General features: G+C 35.8%; 1 protein-coding gene across 23 annotated transcripts in view; it reads left to right on the top strand.

The window, feature by feature from the left end:
- Positions 1-16,325, top strand: part of APC (APC regulator of Wnt signaling pathway) — a 220,943-nt gene that overhangs the window by 125,432 nt on the left and 79,186 nt on the right. For all 23 annotated transcript variants that reach the window (XM_077138965.1, XM_077138963.1, XM_077138959.1 and 20 more), the window contains 2 exons: positions 110-218; positions 3,465-3,578. In XM_077138965.1, the coding sequence (XP_076995080.1) occupies positions 110-218; positions 3,465-3,578 (223 nt within the window). The remainder of the gene's footprint in view (positions 1-109; positions 219-3,464; positions 3,579-16,325) is intronic.

The following is a 16,325-nucleotide window of genomic DNA, read 5'->3' as shown; positions in this document are numbered from 1 at the left end:
ACTTTTTCATTTTCCATTATTACTTTAGTTTAAAGAACTTTATAGAAACAGGTAGTAAGGATTTGTGTTAGCATTGTTTTAAAACTACCTTTTAATTTTTTTTTAACAGATCATTGCTTCTTGCTGATCTTGATAAAGAAGAAAAAGAAAAAGATTGGTATTATGCTCAACTTCAAAACCTCACTAAAAGAATAGATAGTCTTCCTTTAACTGAAAATGTAAGTAACTTGGTAATATAATGAATTTTAGATTTTAATAACTAAATCTTTTAAAGTACTTAAGTCATTTTAATCAATTATTAAATCAATTAATGATTTAATGAATGATTAAAATCTGGTCATTGATTAAAAGTTTGGGGTACCTTATTTTATAATTAATTTATAAATATAAATTAATTTATAAACTAACATATATATGTTTTTGTATGTGTTTTGTTTTGTTTTAACTTTTTGCCTGTACTTTGTTCCATTAAATTTAATACCTAAGTTTTCATAACTGTGTTTGATGTATACATAAAAATCTTACACATAAAATGCTTTGATTCTGTAACATAGTTCTTAGTATAATAATCAAATGAATCGCTTATAAGAACCTGAAAAAAAATCATGTGAGGTTGAACAAACCCTGACTTTGTGCAGCCCAGGGAGCTTATTTTTCGAAGGACCTGAACACCAAGTAAATTATCTCAGGTAAGTATCAGGTCAGAGATGCCAGACACTGAGTGCAAAGAGTTATATAATTGAATATATTGTAATTAGTGAATTTTTGTGTGCTATATGATTTGATGATAAAGCAAATATTTATTTTAAGCCTCTAGTTGAGAAGGTGTATTGGTTTGAATCCTGAAAGACTTGGGACTCAGTTGAGCAATGGGTTTTATTTTTTATTATTTTCTGTATATTGTATTGCCAAACATAGACAGTAGAAATGTTTAGTACCCATCTGTCTATTTTTTGCACCACATTACAGGAATCATGCCAGGTAGTTTTTGCAATAAAAATATCTTTGAAGGTAATTTGAATGCTATTCTAATTATTATAAATGACAACTGTTGTCATGGATCTTAGTGCTTTTTGCAAGTTTGTTTTGTGAATATAACTAAATAAACAAGTTTTTAATCCTGTTGGCCTCCCCCTTCCTACCCAAGCTCTCAATGGCAATCATTTTATTCATGGGATGGTACATATAAGAACATTTCTGACATATATTAATAATCTCAAACAAGACTATATGTTTCAACTGTTATCTATAAATATTTTATGTAATTTTTTAAAAAATAAGCTAAATTAAAACTTAAGTTGCTCTCCTAGCTTAAATTTTTCATCTTCTAGTAACATAATATCTTCTAAGAAAATAGCCAAAGGCAAAAAAGTAAAAGAAAGAAAACTGTTTTCTAGGACATACATAGTTAGCCAGATTTCTTGAGTGTGCGTTAGCTGCAGGAGGTAGAACTAGAAATTTAAATGCTATTCTACCTGAGCAGTCATCGAGAGTTTTGAGAGGAGAAAGGATCCCTCTTCCTGACACTGTCTTTAAAGTTTCCTGGAAATTAAGGAAGTGTGAATACTGAAAGAACTGTTATTGGAGAGTTGTTAGGAGATATGGGTAACGAACTCAGGAGGGTTTGGTGGGTTTTGGCGTTTTTAAACAAAAATACCAAAGTAAATTTTCACTCACCATTCACTGAGTAATTAGAGCATATACAAAAATTAGAGTCCATTGTCTGATGTAGTCATGTTCAGGAAAGGGCTTAGATGTACAGGACAGCTCAAGGGCAATTTGTTGTTATCTAAAACAATAAAAAGGTCAGTTGTCCAATGAATTAATTATTCTCTGTTAATTTATTTAAAAATCACATTTATTTAATAGGATATATAAGACATTATTATGGTTCACTGCCAACATTTACAAATTTAAACTGCTTGTCTTTCATAAATACTTTTTAATTTCACAAATTTTGTTTTATATTGAGAATTCTGACTAATGTACACTTTCATATGGAAATACTTATCAAGATATTAGAATATACTTAAAATGTCAGATCTAAACCAATTATTTTTTCAGGGGGGCCAGTTGGAAGGTAGAGGAGAAATGAATGAAGTTACAGCTGGTTCTATAGAAATTAGAAATGCAAACTGTTTCATCTATATTACACCTCATATTTAGGGTACACCTATAGGAATACATTCTGCATATGAATGTCCTCTGTATGTTGCAGGGAAAGGAGTGAAAACTCTTCTAACTTTTTCTGACAACTCAGTTTGGAGTTCTTGGGTCTAGATAATGTTATTCTGAATCAGACATATGTTACATGCAGCTTTCTATGGACACACAGCATATGAAAAATCTGTAGAACCTTCTCATCCCCTTTATGGCCCATTATAACTCTGTTACCTATCATTTTATCTAAAGCTATTCATATTTTTAGGCTGTATTACCTTCAGGGGCATATTTCATTACTTCGTCTTTTCATCATTTTGTAAGCGTCACAGTTATCACTCTCCCAGGAATTTTATCACTCTGTGATGAAGTATTTTATTTTTATTTATTTCAACTTTGTTCCACTTTTGGATTTTACCAAAGTCTGTGTTAGCTTTGTCTTTGCTATCTGTTATTATCTTTATAGCATTTTTCTTATCCCATTTTTTCATGCTTACAAATAAAGAAGTTCTATATGTTTAGTCCACATGTATATGGTAGCCTTTACCTTATATTTAGGCATGAACTTCGGGTTGATTGACCTGTCTATTATTTTTTTCTATGATATCCATCTTAGTATGTTAATTTTTAATAACTAAAAGTCATTTTTCTGGGTAAAGGAATCTTTTTATTTATTTATTTATTTTATTTATTAAACATACCAACCTACAAACATAAACATCCTTACCATATGATCATTCCATTCTACATATATAATCAGAATTCCACAATATCATCACAGTTATATATTCATCATCATGATCATTTCTTAGAACATTTACATCAATTCAGAAAAAGAAATAAAAAGAAAACAGAAAAAAGTTCATACATACCATACCTCTTACCCCTCTCTTTCATTGATCACTAGCATTTCAATCTACTAAATTTATTTTAACATTTGTTTCCCATATTATTTATTTATTTTTAATCCATATGTTTTACTTGTTGGTCCATAAGGTAGATAAAAGAAGCTGGGTAGAGGAATCTTTAAGGGAACTGAAGTAGGCTCACCCTAACTGGACCAGTTATATATTTAAATGAAATTGTCCTATTTAATTAACGCCATTTATGTGGCAATAAACATTGCAATTCTTCATTTCACATCAGGGACCTAAACTGAGCCTAGCACTTATAATCATATTTTAAGACTCTTTGGATTAAAAAATAATTTTTTATGCATCATGACTTACAAATTTGCTTATTCCTTATCTTTGTTGGTATTATCTAATGACATACTAAAATTTTGATTTTATTTGTGGTTTTAGTTTTCCTTACAAACAGATATGACCAGAAGGCAATTAGAATATGAAGCAAGGCAAATCAGAGTTGCAATGGAAGAACAACTAGGTACTTGCCAAGATATGGAAAAACGAGCACAGGTAACTTACTTGTTTAAATTGTAAAACCTCTAGGGAAGGATTACTGAGAATGTAACGGATTATGGTTTTGTTAATGTTAAGTCTATCTTCATTTAACCACTGTTTCAAAATCAGAATTTACTATGGTGGCTGGGCAACGTAACCAATATTCAAGTAAGTCTGTCTCCACCGTGTTTCATTTCCCCTTTTATTGTGCGGCTCTGTCCCAGAATGGGAGGATGAAGAAAGACTTAGATGCTGGTCTTTCTGGTAGTTGATAGCTAGCTCCAGTTTTTCTTTGAGATTTTATTACTTGTAATTTAGGTATGTATAATGACATTAAGGAAATTTCACTGCTCTTCAAATTATACACTAAAAAAAAAAGCCTAGTTCTAAGAGAATGGGAAGGAAACACATGAAGAGGACATTAGGAGAGATGAAATTATTTGAATAAAGAGCAGCTCCCATACTTCTATTCTTAACTGATGTCAAGAAAGAACACTAACTACCTTTGCTATTTGTTTAACATTTTCATTTATTTTTGAATTTAACCCTTTTGTGTCCACACAACAGCTTGCTTGACTTATGGTTTTAAGTCCTAAAGAGGTTTAGCTTGTCTGTTTCCGAGCAAGCATGGGGAATTTTTTCCAAAACATTTGGGACAAACTGAGAGGAAAATATTATTTGAAAGATTTTCTTTAAGTAAATATAAAATTAAAAATGGAGAACCAGGGAGACTTCTGGGAAGATAGCAGAATAGGAGAGGCAGAGCTAACTTTTCCACCATGGAATAACTAGAGAAAAGGCAGAAAATGACTGGGACAGTGGTTCCAGGGTATTAGTGGCCAGAGAGGGACTTCTACATTAGGTAGGGAGGACCTGGATGAAAACGCAGAAAAATTACAACTGAAAGGATGGGGGATGAGTTTATTTACTCATGACCACCTCTGGGGCCAGCTGCAGGGCACTGGCCAGAGTGGGTGATGGAGTTGCTGTGGACTCTCACTCTCCCATCTCTGCAACCAGCTGGGGAAATCATCCTTCTTAGTCGCATAACCTGGAGCTCCCATGTGAGAAGTCAGGAACCAACAGACGTGTTTTAGCCACACCCAGAGACTTAGCTGTGGTACACAGTACGTACCCTCCAACCTTGAGGCAGGCTGCTGTGGGTGCCTGGTTTTGGAGAAAAATGGAGACCCTCCCCTCAGGAGAAGAGGGGACGCAGAACAGAACCAATCCAACAATTAACAGACAAGAAAACACATATTCTTTCTCCATGGAGGTCCGCAGCACTCACAGCATGCACAGGTGGATAGGCAGACAAGGGAGAGCCACACTGCAGTGACAAGAGCTCCTCCCCCACCACAGAGGCCTGTGGGTACACAGCAGGCAAGAATCTTGCAGGTCAACAAAAAGCAGGGCACTTCTGAGCTGAATGAGGGCTGGAGAAGATGAAACTCTCAGTCCCACAGCCCAGAGTTATTACACTTGGAAGCCTGGGCATCACGGACCCATTGTACACTCAAGTGGATTCTCTGCCGACGTGCACAGTGCCTAACCCTTGACCCTGGAGCTTGTGATTTCCAGCATGGACAGGGACCTGCTGCATTGACTGGATATTCACCAGGTTTGACTGTGAATTACTGATGAACCAAGTACCAAAGGAGACCTCCAGCACAAACCTAGACAACTATAAAATCTTATGCGAGGGGGTGCCTGGGTGGTTCAGTGGTAGAATGCTTGCCTTCCATGTGGGAGACCAGGGTTCAATTCCCAGACCATGTACCTAGACAAAAACAACAACAACACAAAGTATGCGAATGAAGGAAATCAGATTTCAAAATGAGCCTATCAAGTTAATCAAATGCCAAGAAATCAGCAGAAAATCACAAATCAAATCACATGAATATGCAAAAAGATATGGGCATAGATACCTCTATCATAATAGTTGGAAACTTCAATTCCCCACTCACATCAATGGATAGAACATCTAGACAGAGGATCAAGAAGGAAACAAAGATTTTGAATATGATAAATGAACTAGACTTAACAGACATGTACAGAACATTACACCTCACAACAGCAGGATATGCATTTTTCTCAAGTGCTCATGGATCACTCTCAAGGATAGACCATATGCTGGATCACAAAGGAAGTCTCAATAAATTTAAAAATATTGAAATCATACAAAACACTCTCAGATCATAATGGAATGAAGCTGGAAATCTGGCAGAGGGCCAGAAAATTCAAATATGTGGAGGTTAAACAATACACTCTTAAACAACCAGTATAGCAAAGAAGAAATTATAAAAGAAATCAGTAAATATCTTGAGACAAATAAAAATGTAAACACAATATCAAAATTTATGGGATGCAGCACAGGCAGTGCTAGGAGGGAAGCTTATTACCTTAAATGCCTATATTTAAAAAAAATTAAGGAACTAACTGTTCACTTGGAAGAACCAGAGAAAAAAACAACTAACCCCAAAGCAAACAAAAGGAAAGAAATAATGAAGATTAGAGCAGAAATAAATGAAATTGAGAACATGACAGTGATTGAGAAAATCAACAAAACCAGAAGTTGGTTTTTTGAGAAAATCAATAAAATTGATGGCCCTTTATAATTAGGTTGTCCACAAAAAAAGGAGAGGATGAAAATAAAATCAAAATGGAAGAAGAGACATAACTACTGACCCCACAGAAATAAAGGTGTTATGAGTTTGCAAGCTGCCAGATGTGATATACCAGAAACGGAACAGCTTTTTAAAAAGGGGAATTTATTAAGTTGGAGGTTTACAGTTCTAAGGCCATGAAAATGTCCAAATTAAGGCACCAACAAGAGGTTAGTTACCTTCACTCAAGAAAGGCCAATGAGGGCGGGCCGCGGTGGCTCAGCAGGCAAGAACGCTTGCCTGCCATGCCAGAGGACCCGGGTTCGATACCCAGTGCCTGCCCATATAAAAAAAAAAAAAAGAGAAGAAAGGCCGATGAAGTTCAAGGTTTTTCTCTCTCAGCTAGAAGGGCATATGAAGAAGTCTGCTAGCTTTCTCCCCTGGTTTCTTGTTTCATGAAGCTCCCCCAGAGGCATTTTCCTTTTTCATCTCCAAAGGTCTCTGGCTGTGTGGGTTCTAAAGCTTTTTCTAAAATGGTTCCTTTTTGGGCAGGCCATGGTGGCTCAGCGGCAGAGTTCTCACCTGCCATGCTGGAGACCCAGGTTTGATTCCCGGTGCCTGCCCATGTATAAATAAATAAAATGGTTCATTCTTAAAGGGCTCCAGTCAGCAACCCTACCTTGAATGAGTGGAGACAGATCTCCATGGAAAACGTCTAATCAAACGTTACCATCCAGAATTGGTTGGGTCACATCTCCATGGATAATCAAAAGAACTCCCACCCAGCAATACTGAATGAGGATTAAAGGACATGGCTTTTCTAGGGGACACCACAGAATCAGACCAGCACAGGAAGTAATGAGAGGATACAATGAGCAGCTATATGCTAATAAACTAGACAACGTAGATGAAATGGACAACTTCCTAGAAAAGCATGAACAACCAACATTAACTTGAGAAGAAATAGACAACCTCAACAAACTGATCACAAGTAAACAATAAGTCATCAAAAAGCTTCCAAAAAGAAAAGTCCAGGACCAGGTGGCTTCACATGTGAATTCTACCAAGCATTCAAGAAATAATTAGTACCAATCCTGCTCAAACTGGTCAAAAAAAATTGAAAAGGAGGGAAAGCTACCTAACTCATTCTGTGATGCCAATATCACCTTAATATGAAAGCCAGCCAAAGATGCTACAAGAAAAGAAAATACAGACTAATCTCTTTAATGAATATAGATGCAAAAATTCTCAACAAAATACTTGCAAATTGAATCTAGCAGCACATTAAAGGAATAGAGCATGAGCAAGTGGGATTTATTCCAGTTATGTAAAGCTGTTTCAACATAAGAAAATCTATTAAGGTAATAAACTATATCAATAAATCAAAGCAGAATAACCACGTGAGCATCTCGGTTGATGCAGAAAAAGCATTTGACAAAATTCAACATCCTTTCTTGATGATAATCCTTCAGAGGATAGGAGTAGAAGGGAACTATGAAAAGCCCCCAGCTAAGATCATCCTCAATGGGGAAAGACTGAAAGCTTTCTCTCTAAGATCAGGAAAAAGACAAGGATGCCCACTGTTACCATTGTTATTCAACATTGTGCTGGAAGTTCTAGCCAGAGCAATTAGATGAGAGAAAGAAATAAGGGATCCAAGTTGGACAGGAAGAAGTAAAATTCTCACTGTTTGCAGATGACATGATACTATATGTGAAAAATCTTGAAAAATCTACAGCAGTGCTGCTAGAGCTAATAAATCATACAACGAGTGGCAGAGTACAAGATCAACACCCAAAACTCAATAGTGTTTGTATACAACCTGAGGAGCAAATTAAGAAAAAAATTCTATTGATAGTAGCAAACAAAAGAATCAAATATTTAGGAATAAATTTAACGGACACAAAAGACCTATACACAGAAAACTATAAGAAATTGCTAAAAGAAATTATAGAAGACCTAAACAAATGGAAGCATACTGTGTTCATGGATTGAAAGATTAAATATAGTTAAGATGTCAGTTCCAACCACATTGATTCATAGATTGAATGCAGTAACCAATTAAAATACCAAAAACTTACTTTTCAGAAATAGAATACCAATAACAAAACTTACTTGGAAGAGCAGGATACCCCAAATAGTTAAAAATATCTTGAGAAAGAAAAATGAAGTGGGGGGTCTCACACTACCTGACTTTTAAGCATATTTCAAAGCTACAGTGGTCAAAGCATAAAGATAGCTATACTAACCAATGTAATCAAATAGAGTGTTCAGATATAGACCCTGTCATCTATGGACAATTGATATTTGATAAGGAGCTTAAGCCATCCCACCTGGGACGGAGCAACCTCTTCAATAAATGGTGCTTGGAGAACTGGATATCCATATGTAAATGAATGAAGGAGGATCTATGTCTCATACCCTATACAAAAATTAACTGAAAATGGATGAAAGATCTAAACATTAAAGCTAAGACCACAGAACTTTTAGAAGAAAATGTAGGGAAATATAAATCTTGTAATAGGAGGTGGTTTTGTAGACTTCATAGACCTTATAACCAAAGCACAAGCATTGGAAAAAAGAAACAGATAAATGGGAACTCCTCAAAATTAAACACTTTTGTTCATCAAAGAACTTTGTCAGGAAAGTAAAAAGGCAGCCTACTCAATGGGAGACAATATTTGGAAACCACATATCAGATAAGGGTTTAGTATCCAGAATTATATAAAGAAATTCTTCAACTCAACAACAAAAAGGCAAACAACCCAATTTAAAAATGGGCAAAAGATATGAACAGAGACTTTTCAGAAGAGGAAATACAAATGGCTAAAAGACACATGAAAGGATGCTCAACTTCCCTGGCTATTAGGAAAATGAAAATGCCCACTGGAATGGGCATTATAAAAAAAAAAACAGAAAACAGCAAGTTCTGGAAAGGATGTGGAAAAAGAGGCATACTTACCCACTTTTAGTGGGAATGTAAAATGGGACAACTGCTCTGGAAGGCAGTTTGGTTGTTCCTCAGGAAGCTAAGTATAGAATTACCATATGATCCAGCAGTCCCATTACTAGGTATATATTCAGAGGACCTGAGGGCAACGACCAAATGAACATTTGCACACCAGTGTTTATAGCAGCATTATTTATGATTGCCAAGAGATGGAAACAGCCCAAATGTCCATCAGCAGATGTGTAGCTAAACAAGCTACTGTGGTATATACATACAATAGAACATTATACAGCTCTAAGACAGAAAAAAAGTCATGAAGCATGTAACAACGTGGATGGAGCTTGAGGACATTATGCTAAGTGAAATTAGCTGGAAACAAAACGATAAATACTGTGAGGTCTCACTAATGTAAACTAATACTAATGTGTAAATTTTGAGAGTTGGAGTTAAAAACACAGGTTATCAGGAGATAGAAATAGGGTAAAGATTGGGCAATCGATGCTTGAAGGAATACAGATTGTGCATCAGGACTGATTATAAAAATTCAGAAATGGATAGCACAATACTACCTGATTATAACACAATAATATAAGTACACTAAATGTGAATATGATAGAGGAAGAAGGGCTGGCAGCACATATGAAACCAGAAGGAAAGAAAAAGACAGGATAACTTGGGAATGCCTGGAGTAGACAGTGATGGTGATTAAATGAACAAATAAAAAAACATTTTTGTCTGAGAGAGAACGAATGTGAATATTGCAAGGTGTTGAATTGGAAGACAGTGTGGTGGTTCTACAGGAGTCTAGAGGTGGGGTTGCCATATGATCCTGAAACTTCATTGCTCAGTGTATACCTGGAGGAACTGAATGTGGGGACACGAGGGGACATTTGCACACTGGTGTGTATGGGGCAGTGTTCCTGATCCACAATGGATGGAGGTGGCCTAAGGGTACAATGACTGAGGAATGAAAGGGGGAACTATGGTGTATACATACAATGGTCTACTGAGCAGCCGCAAGAAGGAATGAAATTGTGAGGCATGCAACTAGGTGTATGACCCTTAAGGATTGGATACTGAATGAAATGTCAGAAACAAAAAGACAAATATTATCATGCCTCAACTATAAAGACTAACTATAATATAAAAACTCACTGAACTGAAGTCAAGAATATGGGTTATCAGGTTGGGGCCTGTTGTAGTTTGCTAGCTACTGGAATGCAACACACTGGAAACGGATTGGCTTTCAATAAAAGGGGATTTATTTAGTTAACATATAGTTCTTCAGGGGAAAGACAGCTAACTTTCAACTGAGGTTCTTTCTTACGTGGGAAGGCACAGGGCAATCTCTGCTGGCCTTCTCTCCAGGCCTCTGGGTTCCAACAAATTTCCATGGGGTGATTATTTTGTGCATCTCCAAAGGCCTGGGCTGAACAGCAAGTGCTGAGATAAAGTATGCTGAGCTGCTTTTGGCTGTGCTACATTGACCTCTCTCATTTAAGCTTCCAGCCAATTAAATCAAACATCATTCATTGTAGCAGGCATGCCTCCTAACCAGCTGCAGATGTAATCAGCAACAGATAAGGTTCACATGCCATTGGCTCATGTCCACCACAATAGAACTAGGTATCTTCACCTGGCCAAGTTGACACCTGAACCTAACTACCACAGGGCCTATTGTAAAAGGTCCTAGAGTATAAGCTCTTACAGCAGTCACATATATTCAGGAATTCTGTTATTTTAAATTCTGAGATACTGAGCTGTTTGTTTATAACCTGGTCATTCCCAGAAACTTTGGGTATTTCTGTGATACCTGAGACTCAGAGTTACAACTGTGAAGCTATGAAAATCAGCAATACCCCATAGAGTAACTGTTCAAAGTTGAGACATGTATTTTTAAACATCAATTTCTGGTGAGACTAAAGGGAGAGATGTTTATTTGGTGCAAAATTTATATTTTGAGTAGTGCATTTCCTAATTTAACTTGTATGATCAGTTTAGTTGAACACCATAAGTACATGGAATCTTGAATAGGGCATGAGATTTTGTTGGTTTGTCCAGGTTAGGGTGATGCCCCAATATATCCCAGAGTAATTTGGGCAGTGAATAAAGAAGTAATTGCAAAATCTCCTTGGGAGACTGGGGAGAAAGGAAGAGATATTCAACTTCCCCATTTGGAGAATTTCTGATATCCTTGCAAGCAGTCGGGACAACCAAATCAATAGACCAAGTCTTTGATCTTGGGTTTCGCCCCTGTGAAACTTATTCCTGTAAAGGATAGGCTAAGCCTACTAAAATCATGTGTAACATTCACCCCCAGAGAACCTGTTTTGTTGCTCAGATGTGGCCTTTCTCTCTAAGCCAACTTGGTAGGTGAACTCACTGCCATCCATCCTATGTGGGACATGACTCCCAGGGGTATAAATTTCCCTGGCAATGTGGGACAGAAATGCTGGAATGTGAGCTGGGACCTGGCATCATAGGATTGAGAAAGACTTCTTGACCAAAAGGGGGAAGAGAGAAATGAGACAAAATAAAATTTCAGTGGCTGAAATATAGGGTAAAGAATAATATTTTCTGTATTTTAAAACTTCACCTTCTGTGTAGGTTCAAAGTAAGAGATGTTTATTTTGCCCAAAATTTAAATTTTCTGTAGCACATAATCTAAATTAACTATCTGGCCTGTTCATTTAAATAACCTGAAATCATGGAGCCTAGAATAGGGAATGAGATCTTGTAATTCTGTATAGCTTAATGATACATTCTAAAGTATGTTGGGCAGATAATAAAAAAATATTTTCAAAGTCTCTTGACAGACTTGAGAAAAAATATGAAAATATTAAACTTCCCCACCTGGGAAATTCCTGATACTCTCTCAAGCGTAGGGACTCCCAATTTAATAAGCCAAGTCCTTGATCTTGAGACTTAATTTTATAAAACATATTTCTGTAATGGAGAAGCTAAGCCTGCCTATAGTTATGCTTAAGAGTCACTTCCAGAGAACCTCTTTTGTAGCCTAGATGTGCCCTCTCTCTAAGCCCAACTCTGCAAATAAACTTATTATCCTTCCCCCTACATGGGACATGACTTCCAGGAGTGTAAGTGTCCCTGACCATGTGTGGTATGACTCTCAGGTATGAGCCTGGCCCTGACACCATGGGATTAACAAAGCCTTCTTGACCAAAAGAAAGAAAAAAATGTAACAAAATAAGATTTCAGTGGCTAAGAGATTTCAGATAGAGTTGAGAGGCTATTTTGGAGGTTACTCTTATGCAAGCTTCAGCTAGATACTGCAGATTGCCATTGTATACCAAGCCTCAACCAACAGTATTTCTGAAAACCCTAAAGAATACCACAGCTCTATCTGAGACTCTTAAAATTTCATTTACTAAGTTTATTTTCAGTAACATAAAACCTCCAGATTGTTCCTATGCTAGATAAGCCCTGAAACCCAGAGGTACAAGTCTCTCCAAGAACATCAACCAGTTGCATCCCCCTACCCCATTTCAGCATGAGAAGTTAGAATAGTCATTCCCCAAATATCCCTGAAGATTAAAAAATGATCATGAGGTGGAAGAGTTGTAACAAAGAAGATAGAATTTAACAAATGATTAAGACTGAATTATTATATAGCTATTTCTTTTTCATTTCTAGTGTTATTAGACAACCAGAAGTTCCTGAAATTCTGGTACTGTAACAATCTGTTCTAGTTTGCTAGCTGCTGAAATGCAATATAGCAGAAATGGAATGGTTTTTAAAAAGGGGAATTTAATAAATTGCTAGTTTACAATTCTGAGGCCAAGAAAATGTCCAATTAAAACAAGTCAATAGAAATATCCAATCAAAGGCATCCAGGGAAATATACCTTCGTTCAAGAAGGCCAGTGAAGTTCAGGGTTTCACTCTCAAGTGGAAGGGCACATGGTGACCATAGAGTTTCTCTCTCACCTGGAAAGGTACATGGTGAACTTGGTCAGGGTTTCTCCCTCATCTGGAAGGGCACATGGCGAACATGGCATCATCTGCTAGCTTCTTCTCCTGGCTTCCTGTTTTTATGAAACTCCCTGGGAGGCATTGTTCTAGTTTGCTAGCTGCCAGATTGCAACACACCAGAGACGGATTGGCTTTTATTAAAAGGGGATTTATTTCGTTAGTTCTTCAGAGGAAAGGCAGCTAACTTTCCACTGAGGTTCTTTCCTACATGGGAAGGCACGGGATGGTCTCTGCTGGCCTTCTCTCTAGGCCTCTGGTTCCAACAACTTTCCCTGGGGGTGATTTCTTTCTGCACCTCCAAAGGCCTGGGCCTTTGCTGCCAGTGCTGAGATGAGGTGTACTGAGCTTCTTGGGCTGTGCTACGTTGTGCTCTCTCATTTAAGCACCAGCCAATTAAGTCAAACATCATTCACTGCAGCAGGCACGCCTCCTAGCCAACTGCAGATGTAATCAGCAACAGATGAAGTTCACATACCATTGGCTCACGTCCACAGCAACAGAACTAGGTACCTTCACCTGGCCAAGTTGACAACTGAATCTAAAGGCATGTTCTTTTTTCATCTCCAGAGGTCGCTAGCTGGTGGACTCTACTTCTCGTGGCTATGTCGTTCTGCTCTGCTCTCTCTGAATCTCTTTCAATCTCCAAAATGTTTCCTCTTTCATAGCACTCCAGAAATTTACCAAGACCCACCCAAATGGGTGGAGACATGTCATCACCTAGTCCAGTTTAACAACCACTCTTGATTAAATCACATCTCCAGGGAGATGATCTGATCAGTTTCAAACATACAGTATTGAATAGGGATTATTCTACCTTTATGAAATGGGATTTAGATTAAAACATGGCTTTTCTAGGAACATAAATCCTTTCAAACTAGTATACCATACTATACTTGGAAATTTGTTCTGTAACTCCTTGTTAAAGTATGCTTTGAAATATATCATTTCTCTGCATATATATTTCATAATAAAAAATGAAGTCTTCTTGGCCACGTAGAATTTTAGGAATGAAAGAAAACTCTTCAAGATAAAAAAGAAAAACAAAGTGGAGGACCTACGTTTGTATGTATGTATATAAATACTTTTTTGTGTTTTGCAGAATTTATTCTGTAGTTTTAAAATTACTAAAAGAGTATATTTCACATTCTCCAAAGTGTAATCTTTACCTTGTATGTGGTAGTTTCCTAAACATATTATATATTCTACTTATGCTGGAATATGATAGTAGACTAAGGTGATGCAGTACATAGTCCATACTTGTTAATTTCACAGTAAAGCTGGTGCTTAACTAATGCACATATTAGTTAGTTATATGTATAATAAATAATTATAATATATTTACCCTATCCCTTTCAGAGAGATTAAAGAATTTAAATGTCAAAAGTAAAACTTAAAACTTTAAGTAAAAATATACATGAATATCTTTATATGTATAATAAATAATTATAATATATTTACCCTATCCCATTCAGAGAGATTAAAGAATTTAAATGTCAAAAGTAAAACTTAAAACTTTAAGTAAAAATATACATGAATATCTTAAAACTTTAAGTAAAAATATACATGAATACATGAATGATATTAGGGCAGGAAAGAATTCTGTAAACAAAATGTAAACAATTATTAAAGGAAAGATTAATAAATTAGACTATATTAAAATTAAGAAATTATCTTCATCAGGTACCTTAAAGAAAGTAATAAGTTAAAAGTTGTGAGAAGATATTTACTACCATGTAACTGACAAAGAATCAAGATCAAGAATATATGAAGAACTCCGCAAAATATATGCCATTTTAAATTTAGTATTTGTAACATTTGAGATTTTCATGTAATTATTTTTAAAAAGACAGTTATTTACAGGTTTGTTTGTTTCCAGAAAAATTGTGACAAATGCTACTTTGGTTTATATGAATTTGCATTTTTAGAATACAAATATATGGAATGCTATATAGAGAGGCTAATTTTTCTGAATCTGTTAATGTGTCTTTTTATAGATCCTTAAAGAACAAAATGAGATGATAGATGTAAAAGTTCTCATGCTGTACAAGTATAAGTAGAGGTATTCAAAGCAGTTTTATACTAAAAGAAAGTTGAACTTGAGTTCTTTCTTAGTCATTTGGGTTAAGATATGACTGATATAATGATTTTTATTTTATCTTATTCTTTATTTATTGCTAGACTTATAAGGAACTCTTATTTCCTATTTTGAGAAATGCAATAAGCATGTATATATTCTGGAAATAGCTACATAAGGGCAATAGCTAAAGAACATTGTAAGGAGGATGAAGAGGCAAGTAATGGAAATATTTGTAGCATGTATAACAAAGGAGTTAATATACCTAAGATATAAGGAGTTTCTGCAAATCAATTATCAATGAGACAACCAAATAGCAAATTAATCTGAAGGTATGAATAGTCCCATTACAAAATAAGTGCAAATGATTAATAAACAATTGTGAAAAGATGCTTAAACTTCATGAATCATTAAAGAAATGCAACATAAAATCAGGTGCTCGTTTTTTGTTTTCTGGGTTTTTTTTTTTGCCTATAAGTCTGGCAAAAAAATTGACAAATTGATGACATGCACATTGATTATGATGTGGGAGGAACAAGCATTGTCTAAGTATTGTAAAATTTGATACATTTGTGAAGAACATGCAGCACTACCTGTCAAAATTAAAAGACCTGTGCCCTCTGACCTAGTAATTCTTAGGACTTCTAGGAATATTTTTCTTTTACTTTAGGGCACAAGAATATAGATATAATTTTATTATATTCATTGCAGCATTATTTGTGAGAGGTGAAGGGAGACAACCTAAATGACCATCATCTACAGAATTTTTCAATAAATTGTTATATCAGTAGTGTGTATCTATTAAAAGTAATAAAGTATTAGCAATTGTAGAAAAACAGTGTGGCCAGAGCGTTCCTTACCCTCCCAGCTCCTGCTTGGTTAACTCAACAAGTAAAACCAGAATAGTCACCTACTGGACCTGAAAGAGGATCTCGGGAGGACCTGAGGCCACAAGAAAAAAATATGCGATCTCATTTACCAGGGGAAAGGAGGTGAATAAGAATTCCAAATACAAGAAGAATGGAGTGAAGGTTTTTAAATGTGTTTACTGGAAACCAGAAGTAAACCTTATATTAATTTGAGAAAATAGAGAAATAAATTATTTCCATTGCACTCATTAATATGATGCTGGCTGCCATA

Source organism: Tamandua tetradactyla, chromosome 21 (genome assembly GCF_023851605.1).
Source record: "Tamandua tetradactyla isolate mTamTet1 chromosome 21, mTamTet1.pri, whole genome shotgun sequence".
In the NCBI taxonomy this organism is placed as follows: Eukaryota; Metazoa; Chordata; class Mammalia; order Pilosa; family Myrmecophagidae; genus Tamandua; species Tamandua tetradactyla.
This window is presented reverse-complemented; position numbering and strand designations above follow the sequence as displayed.